We start from the raw sequence: 20,715 nt of genomic DNA, 5'->3' as shown, positions 1-20,715 counted from the left end.
AGAAATTATCATCAGTTGAAATATTTGCAGTCCTTGATGATTTGCATTTGGCTTATTTTTATTTTTTTTCAAATGATCAGTCCCATGTTATCATATTTAAGTGGTATAAATAGATGTAGGTGTAATATATAGTTGTTTAAGGCAAAATCTAACATCCTTCCAAAGGCTGAATATTTTGCATGTATTGTTAGAAAACCATTCAGACTGTTTTTATCCAAATGTTTTATTGCACATAATTAAAACAAAATGCTAATAAATCTACAGAACCAGAACAACCATTAAGTTCCTCAGTGCAGGTTAACAACGTAGAACACTGGGACGCCTCAGCTTAGACGTGCCAATCCGGTTCCCGCTCTCCAGGGGTATCTGCCCGCTTCCTGAGGACGTATAGGTTGATATTTTCTTCACCCAAACTGCATCTTTGCTTTGACCCAATTACAGATTAACCATTCAAAGTGCCGAATAAGTAATTAATAGCTAAAAACCTTTAACTATTGTAATAAATATTCCTGGTTTCTAAGTTATAACATCAATACGACATCATTTACTACGAGTTTTTAGGCAACAGAAATGAGGTCCATTTATTTCACTGGATCTAATTCTTGAAATTCTGTGTAAATTATTAAGTTTATGGATAAAATTTAATATAAATGGAGCAAAGTGGAACCACAGAGGGAGACTACAAGGTTCTGACATCCAGAGAAAATTTAATTTATAGTTCATCACATCACAAAGCAGCAACCAGTGGGACAGAGGCGGAGCGAGCATGAAGGCGCCTCTGAGGCGGCGGGATGGCGGCGGCCAGCGGGAGGGTGACTGACGGCGCTGAGAGTCATTTCTGTGGAAAGGGTGGGACCTGATGGTGGAGGCACACCGGGTGCTCCTCCACCCGCCTGGCGCCCTTTGTCATACCACCTCCTCTCTTCCTCTCTCCACCACCTTCTGCTGGAGGCCCCTGTTGTAGTGGCCCCGCCGTGGCCCCCCTCCTCGACTTCTGGGTCGGCTGTCCCAGTGCTGCTGTGGAGGTCCAGAGGAGGGCCGGTAGGGGCCCCTTCTTCTCCCTCGGTGGCCCCTACCGCCTCCATCTTTTGGGCCTTCGGTTTCAGCAGCTGACAGGTGATTGGGGGAAACCTGCTTCTCTGGTTCCGGACCCGTCCTCGGCTGGAAGGACTCTGGGCCTCTTTGCATGGGTCGACCACAGTCTTCCAGAACTCTGATGGTCTTTGATCGATCGGCGCAGTCTGGTGACAGAGAGAGTTGCCCCAGCTGCTCCGTGATGGAGGCACTTCGCCCAGGATGGGGTTTGGGCCTCCCTCCTCTTCTCAGTCCCCTCGCCTGGTTCTGACGCCGCTGAGCAGGGAGGCCTCTAAACTGCGAAGGTTCGGGGACAGGATGTTCTGTTCGGACGCCAGATGCATACGCAGAAGAGGAAACTGGGGGCCCGACTACCCCATCGACGTCAGGGCTCCCGATCTCGGCCACAGGAGGGACCTGCAGGAAACAGCAGGGATCAGAAACTTCATGAAACTCACCTCTACCTGTATGTTCAGAGAAGGAAAGTTACATCATAAGGTGTTTTCCAGTCACTGCCTTAAAATAAAGGAAACGCTTTCTTTTACAGTACAAAAGCAGGGCTCCTACAGCATAAGGCAAGTTAAATTCTAGACTTTTTAAGACTTTTTAATGCCACTTGAAATAAAAATTTAAGACCAAATTCACAAGAAACACAAGAAAAACCTGCTTGCGACAACTTAACCCAAAGGTTTATTTTAACATAAACCACTGCACTAATGGTTCAAATGTTGAAAAGTTTCCCATGCAGGAAGAAACCTAAAAACACACAAATGACAGATATATTTGAACAATTATTTAACTGAATTCACAAACTTTGTTTCAGCAGGGAACAAAACAAATCAGTTTTAAAGCCCCAACATAACCAGTGCTAAGTCTTTTTTGCAGCTATTTTTCTTTGTATGGTTTTCTTTGTTTGATTTGGTGATAAGTGGAGGCGTTGCAGAGACAAGGGTGGAACTAAACTGAGAAATACCGGCTGTTTCTCTGTAACTCCATTTTGACGCTTTGTGTTTCGCATGTGCGACTCCACTGCCTTAATTCTAGGGCTGCAACAACGAATCGATAAAATCAATAAAAATCGACTTTTAAAAGCGTTGGCAACGAATTTAATCATTGATTAGTTGTGTCGCGCGATCATTGCGTCATCCGCCGCCGCCGTCATCACATCCATTGACTGAAACGGGGAAGAAAAAAAAATATGGCGGAGCGAGCCAGCCCCGCAGGTGCAGTGTTGCCAACTCAGAGACTTTTCAGACCCCTCCAGCGACTATTTTTCAAAAAAGCGACTAGCGACAAATCTGGCGACTTTTTACGGTGTCACTGGCGGCTTTTGGAGACTCTTACGTGAAAGCGTTCCTACTCCCCCCTCCCTCTCCCACAGGAGACCCTCTCAGCGCTGCAGTCAGAGCCGTGGGATATTAGTGAGGAGTTTACCCTCAGCGTCCAGACTGCAAATGAAGCGCGCATGCGCCGGGATTGACGGCGCAAATTGATCACAATAATTAAAATAGCCTGCGCTTTGTAAAGTGAAAAAAGTCGTAACATGCAACTTTTGTAAAAACAAATGAGCATGGCACGGAAGCACCACTGTTATGACGCAGCACCTGAAAAGAAAACATGTTGGAGCCTCGATGGCATTGAAGAGAGCTGATCAGCAGGGTGAGCGGCCATGTTTGTTTCATTTTAAAGTGGGGAAACGTAAGTTAGTTTCTCATCTGATGCTTTCCTTATCTTGTTAGTAGGTTACAGACAGTGATAAGGTTGGCTACTTATTTTACTTTTAATTTCATTTGAATTAGCTTAAGCAGCGTTTATATTTACTTTATAAATAAATTAACTTGCAAATTATGAGGGCAAGGCTTTTAAAGTTTAAATCTTCTGGCAAAGATAAAGTAAAGAAGATCCTGCAATTTATGGAAGTAAAGCAGAATAAAATCCAGCAAGATCAGTAATATGTCAATTAATTATCTGCCACATTCCCATGTAAATATCTGTCTTTGGAGGATGTGTTTTTTAGCACCCCTAGTTCTCTCATTTTTATTCCAAATACAATTTATAATTTGAATCACAGGACTATTTTTATCTCTATGGTTAAGTATTTTCTTAGGTAGCAACTTTAACTGCTATACTTTCCTGTCTTAAAAGGCAGAACTCTTCTAGTCTAAAAAACCTCATTTGTTGAAATGGGGGGGGGCTATTGTTTGAACCCCTTAGGGGCTTTAAAAACAAAAATTTCTTTTTTTGCGCTTTATGAAACAAAGTACGCTATATTTTGTGGATGTACAGCAGAGATGGGAAGTAACAAAGTACAAATACTTCGTTACTATACTCAAGTAGATTTTTCTGATATTTTTACTTTACTACTTATTTTTATGGCGACTTTTTACTTCTACTCCTTACATTTTAAAAAATTGGCTCGTTACTTTAGTTTTGAATCATTTCAATGGAGTTACCATTATTATTTTTCACGTCATCAATACCAAATTCAATCTAATTGGATGGGAATCTACGTTGCATTTGACGCACCACTACAAGATGAATCGACAGATTCGGCGGTATTCATTGGCGGCAAATCATTGCAGCTTGGTGGCGGTGGCGTTAGCATAGTAGCATGGACGACGAGATGATTGAAAATGAACACAACGGAGATCTAGTCCTATTGGCAGACATCCATTTAAAATGTAGGCAACGGCATGAAAAAAGTGGTTTCTACTTTTACTTTTATACTTTAAGTAAATTTACAAGCCTGTACTTTGTTACTTTTACTTGAGTAAAGAAGTTTAATCAGTACTTCCACTTTTACCAGAGGATTTTTTAACACAAGTATCTGTACTTTTACTCAAGTATGGAAAGTGAGTACTTTTGCCATCTCTGATGTACAGCTACATTTCTCATGTAAGTTTGCGTAGTTTAAACACAAACATTTATTTTTCACATTGCACCAGGACAGTTAACCCATTTAGGCCGGGAAAGCATTACCGCATTTCTACCATTCAAGCCGGGGGCGCTGTTGCGTAATTCTACCATTGACGCCGGGAGAGCATATAAGTCAAGCAAGAAGAAAGAAGTTTTTTTCAAGCAAACGTGGAGCAGTTTGACAGAGAAGAGTTGTCGGAAGGCAATGATTTTGAGGAGTGTGTCGGCTTTGATGACGGTATAGATGAAAATGATGACTTTGAACGCGCTGAACCAATCGAACTACCACCGCAATGCACGGAGTGTTTTCAACTGCACACCTGGAGTGAAAGTTGATTTGCCTGCAGACGCCACACAGGAATTTGAGCATATTTTTAATGAAGAACTTTGGATGCATCTTGTTACCGAGACGAATAGGTACAGTGACCAAACAAACCAAACTCCAACAAGAGCAAAGATGGCAAAGTGGTCACCCGTGACTGTGACGGAGATGAAAACATTTATTGGGCTGTGTATGGGCATGGGACTTCTTGTGTTGCCAGTACGAAGAGATTATTGGCGACAGAGTAAACCTCTCTTCAGGACGCAGTTCCCCCAAAATATGTCCCGGGACAGATTTGTGGCCATCTGGAGGTAAGTTGTATGCAATTTATAACACAGACATATGCATTATTATGCATAATAATACTGTTAATAAGTAATCATCAGATAGTTATTTATGTAATGTTTGTTCTTTATTTTAAAAACGTTTTATATTGCACATTCTCAATGAAGACATGATCACATATGGAAAAAATAAAAGGTTGAATTTTTTTTTTTTTTGATTACTGCTTTTCACATTTTTTTTTTGGAAGAATTTCAAAGATAAAATATATTTTGAGTTCTATCTGCTACCGAAGCTGAGATATCAATAATTTACTAGGCGTTGACACAGTTGCTGAATTTACAGAAAAACTTCAGGTTTTAGGGGTATTTTTTAAAATCGGCCATAGGTTTTTAAGGTGTTTTTTCCAGGCGTTTTAGGCCTAAATGGGTTAATGAGCAACCTGTACTTGTGTGCTTGTTTGTTCTGTCTAAAATGTTTATTTTGGAATAAAGAGGTTAATATAAAAAATATTTTTTGTCCGATTCATCGAAAAAATAATCGGCCGATTCATCGATTTTTAAAATAATCGTTAGTTGCAGCTCTACTTAATTCCCATCGTTCTGAGATTTAATGACTTCTTGCACTAAATCCACTGAGCCTCATGTATGTTCCCTGGTTTTAGCCATGGAGAAAACTCTTGGCTGGAGACAATTTTGGTTACATTTACACTTGCTCACATTTTCCAGACAATAAGTAAATGGCGCATCTCCCAAATGTTCCGGCCGCAACAACGTTTTTACTGGTTCCGCTATCGGGACGGAACCCATAATGGCGAGCCGTTATTTTATTTAAATAAAAAAAATAAAAAATTGTCAATTTTAACATTTTATTTAGATTACAAATAAATCGTAATAAAAATAATCCTTTTTATGTTTTAAAAATTAAGACCTACGAAAGACTGATTTAAGACATTTTAATACCAATTAAGGCCTTAGTTTTATTTTGAAGAATTCAATGCTTTCTAAGACTTTTTAAGGACCCGCGGGAACCCTCACTGCAAAAACGATCTAGAAATAAGTAAAAATGTCTTAAATTAAGTGTATTTATCCTTAATTTGAGAAGGTAAATGAGATCATTTGCCAATGGAATGACAATTTTTTACTCTTAAAATAAGATAAGTAGATAATACGCACTTAAAATAAGACAATGTAGTTGTGTTTTCTTATTTTAAGTGTAAATTGCCTTGTTCCATTGGCAAAACGTGTCTTTTACCTCCTCAATCCAAGAAAAATGTACTTATTTTAAGAAAAAATTACTCATCTAGATTTCGTTTTTTTGCAGCTGCTTCTGTAACTCTAAGGAGCTTCTCTGATCTGAGTAAGATTAAACTTTCTATCAGAATCTGTTGTCATGTCTCATGGAAATTTAATACAGTTATTTTTTTAAATGTTATTAAAAGAGTTTGTCTCGAGTGATCTCTTTTCAGGAAAAAGAACTGGAGAGAGAGACAGTTTCAAGGCACAGAGAGTCAATCTTTTAGTCTGTGACATGATTTACAGAAGAAGTGTTGTTAACGGGTCAATCCGGTTTTGAAAAAACTGGGGTTATCAGTGGGAAAGCGGCTTCAGTGTTTTACTGCCACCTAGAGTGCGGGAGGGAAAAATTTAGTTACACTTGTTAGATATAATGCAGTGTTTTTCTAAAGTGCGATTATTTTGCAAATGGAATTACTCCGTACCTCCTGGATGTGGATCAGGAAGCGGTTGGATTCCTCCTCAGGGTCGATGACGCCGCCGTTACACCTCTGCTTCTCCAAAAGCTTCTGGAGCTCCGCCCACTTCCTCTGAAAGTCTGAGCCGATGGCCGCCTGATCAAGCTGAGAGAGAGAAAGCGGACGTCAGATTTCCGACCAGTGCGTTCAGAGCCGATCCGGGCGGGTTTTAATAGTAGCTGGGTTCACCTCGGGCAGCTCCGGTGCCGGAGACGATAAAAGCTGGTTGACGTCGTACGCGAGGGGCTCTCTGCAGACCGGGCACACCACCGTCAGCTCCTGTCAGAGGAGGGTTAGCAGGAGTAGGACGGAAAGCGTTTGGTTTTTACTGCCCAGCTGCTTATATCTGACCTGACAGCTGCTTGTTTCTCTAGTTTTATCCTCCTGCAGCTCCTTCTCCCTCTGGCGGAGCTCCCGCTCAGAGTGCCTGACGTAGCGGCCGAGGCAATGCGAGTGGAAGTAGTGGTAGCAGCTTGTCTTGGTGAAGGTCTCTCCTTCCTTAGAGGCAGAAACATCAACAAATTCACTTCAGTCCACAATGAAAGAAGCTGGAACTCCCCTGAATGCTTCTGGAAGTTTCCACCCAAACTGCAAATAAAAAAAAGCCAAAGCTTTGCAAAACAGCCTACCTTAAACCCATAAAGGCAGATGACACAGTTTCCATGAGGAATATTGCTTTCGGTAAGGATTTCTTTAGCTTTCTGTAGCGGTTTAAAGAAAAAAAAGAGTGAATTGAAGAACAACAGGTCATCTCCATCAGCAACTGCAGCGCTTTTATGTCCGGACCTCAATGAGCTGATAAAGCACTGGAGATCCGAGCCACGACCGAGCCTCCGCCTGAAGACACTTCTGGACGCTGAGCAGAAAGAATCAGAGACGATTAACATCTAATCTCTATCGTAACACAGAATAAAGGTACGAGACTTTTTTACAGAGTGAATCGTTAGTGAATGGGGGGGTAGAATGGGAGGCAGATCTTTTAGTTATCAGGCTCCTCTCCTGGGAACCAACTACCAGTTTTAGTCCGTGAGGTAGACACCCTGTCTACTTTTAAGGCTAGGCTTAAAACTTTCCTTTTTGTTAGGGATGCAGGATATAATCGGCCCCCTATCGGTATCGGCCTTAAAACTAAATATCAGACATCGGCCACCCCGCCGATATTTAACCCGATATTTGATCAGCTTCTGAGTTTCTAAAGTCTAAAATAAATAAATAAAAAATACTACTTCTTCTTCTTCCTCAAAAACTTCTTTTTTACAGACTTAAAAACTTCTAAAGACCAGGGAAAAAATATTGATCCATTAAAATATCCCAATGTCTTCATATGCTGATATATTGCCATTTAAAAACACCATATCAATCTCTTTTACTAATGAAATATTGCTATATGTCATCGTTATGCTACGAAATCCCCCGAAAATTCACCAAATGTTGCCATATTTTTATATGTTGATATATTGACGCGGTATCGATCTATTTTACTAACAAAATCTCACAAGAATTTGCAAAATATCACGAGAGTTTGTAACAGAACGATGAAATTTCACCAGATTTTGAAAGTAAAATAGATCGATACCGCGTTTTTAAAAATCAATTTGATATCAGCATATGAAAATATATTTGAGTTTATTATTTTTCAAAGTGTCAGAAATGGATAACAAAACTGCTATTTTCAATGACTACTTATTTTTGTCCAGCTTTAACATCGGTATCGATATCGGTTATCGGCTACATGAGTTTTAAAATATCGGGATATCGGCCAAAATCCTAATATCGTGCATCCCTACTTTTTGATAAAGCTTCTAGTTAGAGTGGCTCAGGTTATCCTGATCTATCTCTATAGTTCTTCTGCTATAGGCTTAGACTGCTGGAGGACATAGGGACCCCTTTTTCATCATTCTGCTTCAATCTATCTCTATTCTCCCACTCTGCAGAATCTGTTATTTCAATCTCTAACGTTCTGCTCTCTCTGCTCAACATCTTAACACCTTTGTTTATAGATGTTGGAGATTGGCCTGTTTTTCAGTGTAGTCCTGTTTCTCCGATTGTGACTAACTGAATGTGCTCTCTTCATCCTCTGGCATGGGAGCTGGCTCGGAGCTAGTCTGCCTGGCTGTGTGTTTCCTGGAAGGGGCCGCCTTATATAGCTGCTTCTTTCTATGTCTGCTTCTGTCTCCTTGAACCCCAGTGGGCCTCAGCAGATGGCCGCTCACACTGAGCCTGGTTCTGCTGGAGGTTTCTTCCTGTTAAAAGGGAGTTTTTCCTCTCCACTGTCGCTACAAGCATGCTTAGTGTGAGGGATTGCTGAAGAGTCAATGAGTCGATGCAATCAGCTGGTTTTCCTTAGATAGAAAACTTTGAAACAATTGGACTCTATAATCTGGTGAACTGGAAAGTTCCTTGAGATGACATGTTGTGAATTAGCGCTATAGAAATAAAGTGAATTGAATTGCTTCTTAGTTCCTGGAATAAAATGAGGCAACAGTTTGGATGAAGAGTTAGATAATGCTTTACTATAAATCAATTTTTAAAAGTAAAAAATATCTTTAGTTTTATACCCTTTTCATTGAACAATGAGGAGAATGATATCTGGTTTGCAATTTATATTTTTAATGTAAGGTATATGGCCGCAAGAATGTATTTGTCATTACTGAGAAAGGGGAAGATTTTTCACGTTTTTCTTCTTTCTGCTCCGTTTTCACTTGTTTGTACAGGTGCTGGTCATAAAATTAGAATATCATGAAAAAGTAGATTGATTTCAGTAATTCCATTTAAAAAGTGAAACTTGTATATTATATTCATACATTACATACAAACTCATATATTTCAGATGTTTATTTTGTTTAATTTTGATGATTACAAATGACAACAAATGAAAATCTCAAATTCATCATATCAGAAAATTAGAATATTGTGAAAAGGTTCAAAATTGATGGCCCCTGGTGCCACACTCTAATCAGCTAATTAACTCAAACCACCTGCAAAAGCCTTTAAATGGTCTTTCAGTCTAGTTCTATAGGCTACACAATCATGGGGAAGACTGCTGACTTGACAGTTGTCCAAAAGACGACCATCGACACCTTGCACAAGGAGGGCAAGACACAAAAGGTCATCGCTAAAGAGGCTGGCTGTTCACAGAGCTCAGTGTCCAAGCACATTAATAGAGAGGCGAAGGGAAGGAAAAGATGTGGTCGAAAAAAGTGTACAAGCAAGAGAGATAACCGCACCCTGGAGAGGATTGTGAAACAAAACCCCTTCAAAAATGTGGGGGAGATTCACAAAGAGTGGACTGCAGCTGGAGTGAGTGCTTCAAGAACCACCACACACAGACGTATGAAAGACATGGGTTTCTGCTGTCGCATTCCTTGTGTCAAGCCACTCTTGAACCACAGACAGCGTCAGAAGCGTCTTGCCTGGGCTAAAGAGAAACAGGACTGGACTGCTGGTGAGTGGTCCAAAGTCATGTTCTCTGATGAAAGTAAATTTTGCATTTCCTTTGGAAATCAAGGTCCCAGAGTCTGGAGGAAAAGAAGAGAGGCACTTCATCCACGTTGCTTGAAGTCCAGTGTAAAGTTTCCACAGTCAGTGATGGTTTGGGGTGCCATGTCATCTGCTGGTGTTGGTCCATTGTGTTTTCTGAGGTCCAGGGTCAACGCAGCCACATACCAGGAAGTTTTAGAGCACTTCATGCTTCCTGCAGCTGACCAACTTTTTGGAGATGCAGATTTCATTTTCCAACAGGACTTGGCACCTGCACACAGTGCCAAAGCTACCAGTACCTGGTTGAAGGACCATGGTATCCCTGTTCTTAATTGGCCAGCAAACTCTCCTGACCTTAACCCCATAGAAAATCTATGGGGTATTGTGAAGAAGAAGATGCAATACACCAGACCCAACAATTCAGAAGAGCTAAAAGCCACTATTAGAGCAACCTGGGCTATCATAACACCTGAGCAGTGCCACAGACTGATCGACTCCATGCCACGCCGCATTGCTGCAGTAATACAGGCCAAAGGAGGCCCAACTAAATACTGAGTGCTGTACATGCTCATACTTTTCATGTTCATACTTTTCAGTTGGCCAACATTTCTATAAATCCTTTGTTTTTATTGGTCTTCAGTAATATTCTAATTTTCTGATATGATGAATTTGAGATTTTCATTTGTTGTCATTTGTAATCATCAAAATTAAACAAAATAAACATCTGAAATATATGAGTTTGTATGTAATGTATGAATATGATATACAAGTTTCACTTTTTAAATGGAATTACTGAAATCAATCTACTTTTTCATGATATTCTAATTTTATGACCAGCACCTGTAGAACAGAATGTGTTTAGGAATTAATGATGAAAATGTTGAATGGAGTGAATAAACTCAGAATAAACAGAAAACCTGTTTATCACCTGTTCAGTTTATCGTCAGAGAGCCCGCGGGGGTTATGGATGGAGATGACCGGAGACGATGAGGGATACTGAAAACAGAAGGAAGGAGGAAGCTGTGAAACACTTTCTACCGAAACACAAAGAAAACCTCACAGAGCAGGAAAACATTTTACTCTTTCACTTAAAAGTTACCAAAGAAATTTGGTGCTTTTTCACCAAGTTATAACCACAGCCCTGAATGTTTGGCTGGATTTCAGATAACAGACAAACACATATTGGTAAATAGCAGCAAAGTAAATGAGACGATAACAGCTTCTGGATTTTTCGGTTGTTTCCAGCCGCTCTAAACGTCTACAGAATAAAATCTTTGCTCAAACTCAGTAGGATCGAACGGAGAGAGGTAATAAGGGGGAGGACATAACTCAATGTTCTACTGCATTTTGCACCATATTTATTTTGCTCAGTACTGAACCTTTTCATATCAATGCCTTTTTGCACCATTATTTTAAACTGGTTTCTTTTTCTCCTACATTGGTTCATTCTGGTCACCGCTGCATTTTACAGAAGCAGCCATTCAAAACCCTTCCCTGTAAAAATTCAGCCGACTGGCAGCAAAATCCCCTCCAACTTCCAGCCACTGGCCTTCTCCTGGGTGGACATATTTTTTTTTACTCTGACTCCAACTTTTAACTGAATTACAGGGTCTGGCAAGTTAACTCGTTATTATCGCGTTAACCAACAATTATTTTATCTTGTATTAACGCAGTTTTTATTATTTCTTTTATTACTGTAAAAGTCTGTTGCTCCCAGGCTTTTATTTGGTAAAACTAAAAGTAACGAAAGCAGAAAAGAAAAGAAATTGGCGGATAAACAAACCAACAAACATGGAGAAGGGTACGGCACTTTTACACGGCCATTTTCATTTTAACTTCTTTAAGACGGCACAGTCGACAGAAGCAAAGTTATTTGCAATCACTGCAAAGTTGAATTGTCTTATCACCGGAGTACTTCGAGTCTAAAATATCACCTAAATGCAAAACACACAGTTGATACCAGCAAATCATTTAACGAAACAGACGGTGGCGCGAGGCTTCAGCAGACTACGTTAGATGCAGCGTGTGGGAGAAGTATAGATAAACAAAGGCAAGAGAAGCTTACAAAGTCTGATTAGTATATTCAAGTGGGAATGCTTATGCATTCCCACTTATTGTTGTTCACTTTAAATTTTTCTGACTCTAACTAGTCCCGCAGTTTTCAACCAATTTCAACAATTTTGGTATCAAAACGTTCAGCTTGTTCAGGAGAATTGTGCTATGTCTTTTGGTAAAGATATTTTTTGTAGTTTTCGCGATATTCTGCTTTTTCTGCGTTTTTTTGTCCCATTGAAATGCATGTAGAATTCTTAGATTTCAGCAAAATTCAGCTAAAACTTTATCATCTTCGACCTTTAACTACTTCAGCATACTTTCAGCTAGAAACACCATTCAACTTTTAAAATGTTTCCGTATCTTTCTGCTATTACTGTTTAACTCCGTGTTTTGCTAACTTTTACAGTTTTGCTTCAGTGAAGCTTCAAACTTTAAAAGAAAATTTTAAGATTTATAATGGAAGTCTATGGATGGAATTCTTCAACTGCTAGAGTGCGTGCTCTAGCTTTTGAGCTGTTCTGGTTTTTCCAAACAAATTCTTCTCACTCCCTCACTTTTTACTCAATTGAAATAAATTATACATCAAAATGTAGGGATTTTTGTCAGGATTCAGGAAATGTAACCCTCATTTGTGTGGCATTTACGGTTTTCCGACAGTTTGGCCCAGACCACGAAGAAGTCCACACTTCCCCAATAGAAATCCAATGAGAGCTCTCTGAAAATCCGAAGTGAAAATGAAAAAAAAACAGACTTTTTCATATCGCTCCCATTTGGGAACTGTTCAACGTAGCAACATGAGCCTTGTGGAAGTTGTTCCTCAGACCTTCCTAGCACTCACATTGAAGGAAGTGTGTCGATATCTTTTATCGTTTAGCTAGGAAAAAGGTTTGTTCGGGGGTAACAAATCTGTCCGAACCCCAAAATCAAGATTTTGACAATTATACACTTTTTTACATCGTCACCACGCCTAGACCAAATATTGTAGAAATATGAAAGTTACACCAGTTCTAGTCCAAAGATGGCTGACGCTCTGGGTGAAATAATTTTTTGAATACCTAATACGGTTTTGGCTCACCGCTCGTTTGTTCGGAGGGGAAGTTTTGCTTTTGAGAGCTCTGCTCTACCATGGAGCTGCATGTTATTTAATGAGACCAGCAGGAGCCTCACACCTTTTTATTTCTCCTTCCCATTAAGGTTGTGAATGAGCTACAACCATGAAAGTTACCCCAATCGGAGACAAAGGATAGCTGTCCCTTAGACTGAAAGAATTTTTTAGATACCATTTACGGTTTGTCTTCAGCACTTGTTTGTTCAGAGCTGATATTCCCATTCAAAAAAGCCTGAGAAGAAAGGAACGAAAGTGAAGCACATGTCTCTCTGTCACTGACAGGCTCGTTAACGTCGTCAAGGTAACCGTGCTTCAAAGGATTTTACCTCCACCACTTTAAACAGCACATTTTAATCTAATGGAGGGAGACAACACTGATTTAACATTAGGAAGTGGATACAATATGACTACTGGCCATGACCCTTCCCTTCACATGCAACCCCGATAGACTTTCAAAATAAGACTCCGGGGACCCTTCAAAATAAAAGCCCCTACATTAAACTCATATTTTTTCCCCAGCATATGGGTCAACATTATGACCCAAACTCAACCACTTTTTTAAAGATGAGACTCCAGGGGTTTTTCAAAACACACCCCACAGCAAATTTCAAAATAAAAGCCTCCCCTTGCCACTTCATCTACTGCTCTAATAACAGGGCAACAGAATGATTTAACGACTGGAAAGTCATCAAGTATCACTGCTGGGTCTGACCCTTTTCTCAACACACAACCCTGCTAGACTTTCAAAATAAGACTCCAGTGACCCTACACAATAAAAGCCTCTATATTGTACTCGTGTATTAATTGATGCAAATGGCTCAGCATTATGACCCAAATTACCAACTTGATTCTATTAGACTCTAGGGACCTTTTCAAAACATACCCCAGAGCAAATTTTACAATAAAAGTTTCCCATTTATGCTCTAATACAGCATCTATTCACCCAATAACATGGAAAACCAGAGATTTCACATTTAGAAATGCATTCTATATCACTGCTGGGCATGACCCTTCCCTTGACACACATTCATGATAGACTTTCGAAATAAGACTAAAGGGACTCTAAAAAATAAAAGCCTCTTCCTTACATACACTCATTCATTGTGCCGTATGGCTCGTAGCTATGACCCAAACCAATTTCTTCAAATTACACTACCAAGGTCTGTTGACCACACACCTCAGTGCCTATTTCTTAATCAGGTTCTAAGATTTACACTGTAATAAAGCATCTGCTAACCTCGTAACATGCAGCCTAAGCCTGCCAACGGTGCTGTCATCAACACAGCGGCTCATAACATGCAGGTTAAATTTTTTGATAAATTCAGCTCCTTAGGTGGTATTAGCTCTCTTTCTATAAGCTTCTCTCTCTGTCCTTCCTCTGCTTCTAATGGTTAGTCTTGCATATAGGTTTGTAGATTTTCAATCCTCAAATGATGACACTGTTTACTTTATGCTGATCAACCGACACATTTTAAATATTTTCGAATTGTTTTGCCAAGTCTTGACATTTCCACAATTTCTAAATTTTCAATTCAATTCAATGCAGTTTATTTATATAGCGCCAAATTCACAACACATGTCATCTCAAGGCACTTTACAGTTCAACCAGATCATACAGCCAAATTTTGATACTTATTCAATACCATCTTCCTCAACATTTTACTTCCCATCCTTGAGCTACTCATTTTTTCTTCAACCAGATAAGATTCAATTAATTTTGTAATTTATTTTCTAATTCAGCTAATTTAATACTTTTCAGCCTATGCTGAGAACTTTGGCTTCATTCTGCTCTCTTTCTGGACAGGAATAAAGCTTTTCTGTTTGCTGCTAATTCATAACACGCCTGACATGTTTCTGGAAAATAGGTGGCCCCCCTTCAAAATTTCTTGAGAACTTTTTCTAGAAACTTGGGAGACATTACATTTAGACCCTTGTAGTGTCCACGTTGAACAAATTTTTTGATATCATGTATGGTTTGGCTGTGCAGCTTTTAAGATGAGTCTGTTTCTGCCATTTTACTGCCAGATGATTCTACCCTACAAAATCTTCAGATGATTCAATTGTTTTCTGCACTTTGAAGTTTCTGATGACTTCCTGTCACATTTTCATATGTTCCTCAGCTAATTTGTGCTTCTTTTCCTTCTGGTATTTTCTCTCGCTAATTTTTTATTATTTCATTCAGCAAAAAAAGCATTCCCACTTTGCTGTTTCTGTGAAACAGCTTTTTCTAGTAACAGACTAATTCCCTGCACAGTAAATCTTTTTTTGTGCTTCACCTCACTCTAATAGGGACATTTGGTACTAGACTGTGTTTGCAGAACAAATGTTATGGCACTTCCTTTAATATGGAAAAACATTTAAAATAAAATTGTGCTATATACTACTTTTGAATTCATTATTGTTTTTTGCATATAAAAATGTGATTAATCACAATTAATCAGGGAAATCATGAGATTAATCTCAATTAAAACTTTTAATCGTTGACCAGCTCTAATTTTAGATGTTTAAAAAGAATTGTAGGTGACTAGCCAAGGGGCCATTAAGAAAATTGGGGACATTTTGAACGGCTACTAATGTATATTAGTTGTGTTTATTCTACTCCAACTGTAATATCATTACACTGTTGCAAGCTGCATGCAAAGAATTTTAGTTTTGTATACAAAATGACAATAAAGTTAGTTAAAGTCTAAGAGAAAACATGTTGTGGTTGGAAATACCTGCCGATCCAGGGTCAGAGTAAGAGTGAGTCGAACAAACTGAGAGACTAAGTCTTCCGCCGTGGATGGGTACAGAACCAGACTCACCTCCCAGCCCCTGCAGAGACGACAAAAACTGCAAATTAAACTACACAAAACAAACCATAGATCCAGTCAGAAAAAACAGGAGATCAATACAGAAGTTAGAATTATGTCAAGATGACGGGTTTGATTACAGGCCATGAATATCTTATTGAATATCTTGCATATTTTTAGTGGTGTCAAAAGTACCCACCTTTGTTACTTAACCCTATAATGCCAAATGTATCATATTTGATACATACGGTTTCTGAAATATTTTGCGTCTGACACCTTTTGCATATTTTAATGGTAAAAACTTTGCTCAAAATCCTATTTTACACAATCAGATATACCTGATAACAGCCAGTAGAAGACTACACAAAACATAATCTTGACTTATCGCATAGTAATAAATTATTAATATCAAAAATGTATTTCTGTTTTTTCTTTTTACATATTTTGTTAAAAGACCAAATAAGGACTTCAACCCCAAAAAAAGTAATTTTCTGTTTTGTTTTATTCTTGGATTGGGCTTTAAAGGGTTAAGTAGAAGTATAGGTAGTGCAGTTTAAAAACACTCTGTTAAAAGTTGAAGTATCAACTTGAACTCTTTAGTCAAGTAAAAGTGAAAAGTATGTGCTCCAAAACTACTTAAAGTATAAAAGTATAAAGTAACCTTTAAAAAGTGAATTGAAAGCTCAATTTTTTGACTATTTTGAAAAATTCTCTGAGATAGGGCCAAGGATGAGGGAGGTCTGGTTGGTCTCCGTCTCCCGATACGCTCTCGCCTGTGTCCGACCTTTCAGACATTTCAACATCTTTTTCTGAATCCCACATTGTAGCATGGCATAGACAATTCACGTTAGCAGTTCTGTGACTCATCCAATCACACTAGTTTTCACTAGATGTGGATGGAGCCAATGATCTGCATTGGATGGAGCACATGACGGGAAATAAAGATTTATAAACGTTAAAATGGACTACCTTTGTACCACCACTCTGGCAGATGGCGCTGTGGCGCCCTTTTGCTGTGCGGTGCAGCATATTATTTATAGTTGAGGCGTTCGCAGTGGAAGACATGGACTCACTTAAACCCCAAACAGCATGGATACCAAAATAACTCAACCATCAATATCATCTGATAAACATATACAGAGGTTGCTTTTTTAGCAGGAAAAAAAAAATCGCAATATATGGTTATAATATAATAAAGTGATAATATCGTATCGTGACCCGAGTATTGTGACAAGCATCATATCGCAACACCCATGCCAATACTCACCCCTAGTCTGAGCAGGAGATGATCTTAATGTGCACAAATCATGACTAATTTTTTAGAAAAAATATTGATATTTAAAAAGGAATTGTAGGGGATCCAGCCCATCAGGGAAAGTAGGGACATTTTGAATGGTTGCCACTTTATGTTTATTAGCTCTGATGTTCAGTAGCTCTGATGTTCATTAGCTCTGATGTTCATCGGTCTTTGACAGTGTGCGTCACTTCCGCAAAAGCGCAATGCATTTAGGGTAGTTAGCGCCATTTCTGTGGTGAAGAGACAGCAGCAACTAACAACAGAAAACTAACAGAGAGTAGAGGTGTTCTAGTTGCTTCCGTTGGAAATAATGGGACACTGGTGCTGCGTCAAAGGATGCAACAGTAATTCTAAACAGAAAACAGCAGATGGGGCCTTACGGTTTTCGTATTCCCCACTTGGAAAAAAAAATACGGACCGCAGACAGAGGACTTAACAAAGAGGCGTCGGGCTGCATGGGTCACTGCTGTAAGAAGGAAAGACATCACGTTTCATAAAATATCTCCTCATGTTCGTGTTTGCTCTCGGCATTTTCACAAAGGTAAGTCCTTATAAATATACACTAATAGAAATCAACACGCTGAAATGGTTTGCTTATAAAGTTGCAGGAGTTCATGTAAACCTACTGAAACATGCTGTGGAAGAGAAGCGGAAAGTGATGTTTGTTTTGTTTATTTCTTTTTTAGACCGCTAAAATTTAATAAATAATGCATTCTCTGTATATAATCATTTACACAATCTGCAATACAATATTTTTTTTTTAATGAATAAATATATGTAAATACACTGTACATATAAAAACACTGTACATACCAACTCACTGTATTTATTTATCCTGTGCAATCTACTTAAGTATATTATAATCCTTTGTTCGTCTGTAAGCTTTTCAGTTTATTTATTTACCTCTGGCCTTACTAGTCCGATGTACTTGTGCTGTTTCGGTATAGCAAATTTCCCCACTGTGGGACACATAAGGTTATCTTAATTTATTACACATCTAATCTAATGGGCTCTGTTATTTAGGTGCTTTATATAGTGTTTTGAATAGATGTGTAAAACACTCAACCTTTCATCTACTTTGCAGGTCAACCCGCATATGAGATGATGGAGACTGACCCAGACCGGGCTCCATCCCTGCATCTGGGCTACACTGACATCAAACCAACAGACACAGACCGCTCTTTAAGACGTGGTTATCGGGAACAGCTGAAAAAGAATGCCCTGCAAGCAACTGAAACGGGGCTCCATCGGGCTGATGAAATCCTTGAGCGACAGGATGAAGTAACACATGAGGCGACAGAGAACCCTAACCAGCAACAGACTGACACGCAGAAGGCTGCTGAAAACGTTGGCCGGCCAAACACCAAGGATGACACAGAAGGTGGTCGTCAGGAAGGACAGACAGAATGTAACCTGTGTGTGCTCAGGTGTGCAGAGATGAACCATCTTTTGGAAGAAAACAGAGAGCTGCGGCGTGAACTTGATGAGCTGCGGATCTCTGATTGCTTCTTTGGAGACAGTAATGAAAAAGTCCAGTACTATACGGGTCTACCAAACTTGGTGACCTTTATGGCTTTGTTTCATTTTCTGCTGCCTCTCATGTCTGCTCAAAATAAAATTCTCAGTCCATTTCAAATGCTTCTGTTAACCTTCATGCGTCTGAGATTGGATCTGCCCTCACAACACCTTGCTTATCTCTTCCGTGTTTCACCAAAGACAGTGTACAGAACATTCAATGAAATGCTGTCATTTTTATATGCAAATCTAAAGCGTGCAATTGTGTGGCCAGATAGAGACACCTTGCACAAAATTATGCCTCATCCGTTTGTGGAGGCCTTTGGACATAGAGTCACAGTGATTAGTGACTGTTTTGAAATTTTCACAGAGAAACCAGCTAATAAATGAATGCCAGATCAAGTACTGTTTCAACTTTCTTCTTCTTTTTTTATTCTTCTTTTCACACAAATAGAATTTTGCTTTTTTTAAAGTTACTTTTGAAAAATAACAGCAAAACAAATATAAGTTTCACCATCACTTCAAATATTAACAATGTTTCTGAAGTTGTAAAAATGTGTGTACAATAAAGAGTGGAGTTTGAAATTTGAAACAAGCGTTGTTATTATCTTTTCAATAAAGCAGAGAATTTATGAAAATGCAATACAAAACCTCAAATACATAAATAATGCAGAACAGTGCAAAGCTTCAAATGTTTTACTTTGTCTTCCTCCCTCGTATACAGCAGATTGCTCTTTAGATTAAATTAGACGATTTTCATTTTCCCAGGACTTGTTTTCACTGTGGTCTTCCGTAGAGATATGACCTAACAGGTGATATCTGTGAAGAAGACTGCAGATCCCAGTGAAAACAGGCCTGGGTAAAGTGAACAGCAAATACAGTGTGCAACTTATCAATGTGCAAAAATTCTGACAAGTTTTTCCGTTCAGTCTGATGAGCAGCACAAACTACTCTAATAACTGCAGCGATCTGTGCAACTGCCCACAACATCTGCCTTGTCACTGTAATAATAATATATAATATCGTTCCCTAGCAGCTTTAGAAAGTTTGTCTGGGTAGGGTATCCGTTCAGTTTTCTTGTTCTTTTCCATTTAACTGATAATCCTCGCTGCTGGCTGGCAGCGCTCTCCTCTTGTTTTCTGCTGTTTTGTTTTTCTTCCGCTCACCACAAAAATGGCGCTAGGGGGCGTGTCAGTCACGTGGCTGACAAAGACCGATTGAAGCAGTAAAGACTTGGGGCTGCTTATGGAGCCACAGATGATATCAAAGGATTCTTCATGAACTTTGACCCGATTTCCAACATTTTATTTATATCTGCAGTTTTACGTATTTATTAAGGGACGATTCATAAATTCCACCGGGACCAAAATGCTTGATTGTTCCCTGCTTCTGATTAATATTGCTTATTAAAGTATGTTCGTTGCAGCCCTGAGTTTCTGCTTAATTTCCCCCAAATAGCTGCTTCCTCACCCGTCATCTGTCCTGTCCACCTGCAGCTCCTCCAGATAGATGGACTGGAGCACCTCGATCTCAGACTGAACCCTGCGGACACAAACAAACAAACTTTTACTCTGTTTACCATTTTATAACTGCTAAAGCTAGCGGGTTAGCTTCTCGTTAGCTAGAAGCTGCGACGTTTTTTCTAGGTTTTCCTCTAAAATCAGCGGCCAGTCGGGAGCTGGAAGAAGGGAAGCAGTGCCTAAATATGTCGCTTCCAATATGAGAAAGAAATCCATAAAATCTGAAGGTGAACTCACTCGGACTCCGCTGCCATCGTGATGTTTCTGAAGCTAGCTGGAGTTAACCGGATGTGGCCGGAGACTTTCAAAATTAAAGCCCGAATAACAAGGAAAATATGTGTTAAGATTACGTAATGATTTTACATAAAGAATAATGAACAATGCATTGTTTTTTTAGGAGTACCTTCCCGCAAAAACTGTACCAAATGGAGCTTTATTAAACCTCCTCTGCAGTCAAACAGTCTGTTATTGTTAATTGGAAAACAAATACGTCAGCCGGGCAGCCATATTACGAGTGTCATAATGCACAATAAAAGGATACTACTTACTGTGTCAAAATGTATCTCTTTTACGGTCACAGTATTTCGTTTGGAGGCTAATA

The 20,715-nt window shown here is 39.3% G+C and overlaps 1 protein-coding gene across 1 annotated transcript; it reads right to left on the bottom strand.

The window, feature by feature from the left end:
* Window positions 1–207: 207 nt before the first annotated feature.
* rnf25 (ring finger protein 25) lies at window positions 208–20,450 on the bottom strand. The gene is made up of 10 exons (XM_038282200.1): window positions 20,352–20,450; window positions 20,065–20,136; window positions 15,708–15,804; window positions 10,756–10,823; window positions 7,134–7,203; window positions 6,977–7,048; window positions 6,699–6,845; window positions 6,537–6,626; window positions 6,315–6,452; window positions 208–1,491 (listed from the first exon to the last, which is right to left on the bottom strand). The coding sequence occupies exons 1-10, from the start codon at window positions 20,366–20,368 to the stop codon at window positions 907–909; spliced, it is 1,356 nt and encodes a 451-aa protein (XP_038138128.1). The 5' UTR covers window positions 20,369–20,450; the 3' UTR covers window positions 208–906.
* Window positions 20,451–20,715: the final 265 nt, after the last annotated feature.

The sequence above is a fragment of the Cyprinodon tularosa genome, unplaced genomic scaffold (genome assembly GCF_016077235.1).
Source record: "Cyprinodon tularosa strain WSP-4 unplaced genomic scaffold, ASM1607723v1 ctg104, whole genome shotgun sequence".
NCBI classification, from domain to species: Eukaryota; Metazoa; Chordata; class Actinopteri; order Cyprinodontiformes; family Cyprinodontidae; genus Cyprinodon; species Cyprinodon tularosa.
This window is presented reverse-complemented; position numbering and strand designations above follow the sequence as displayed.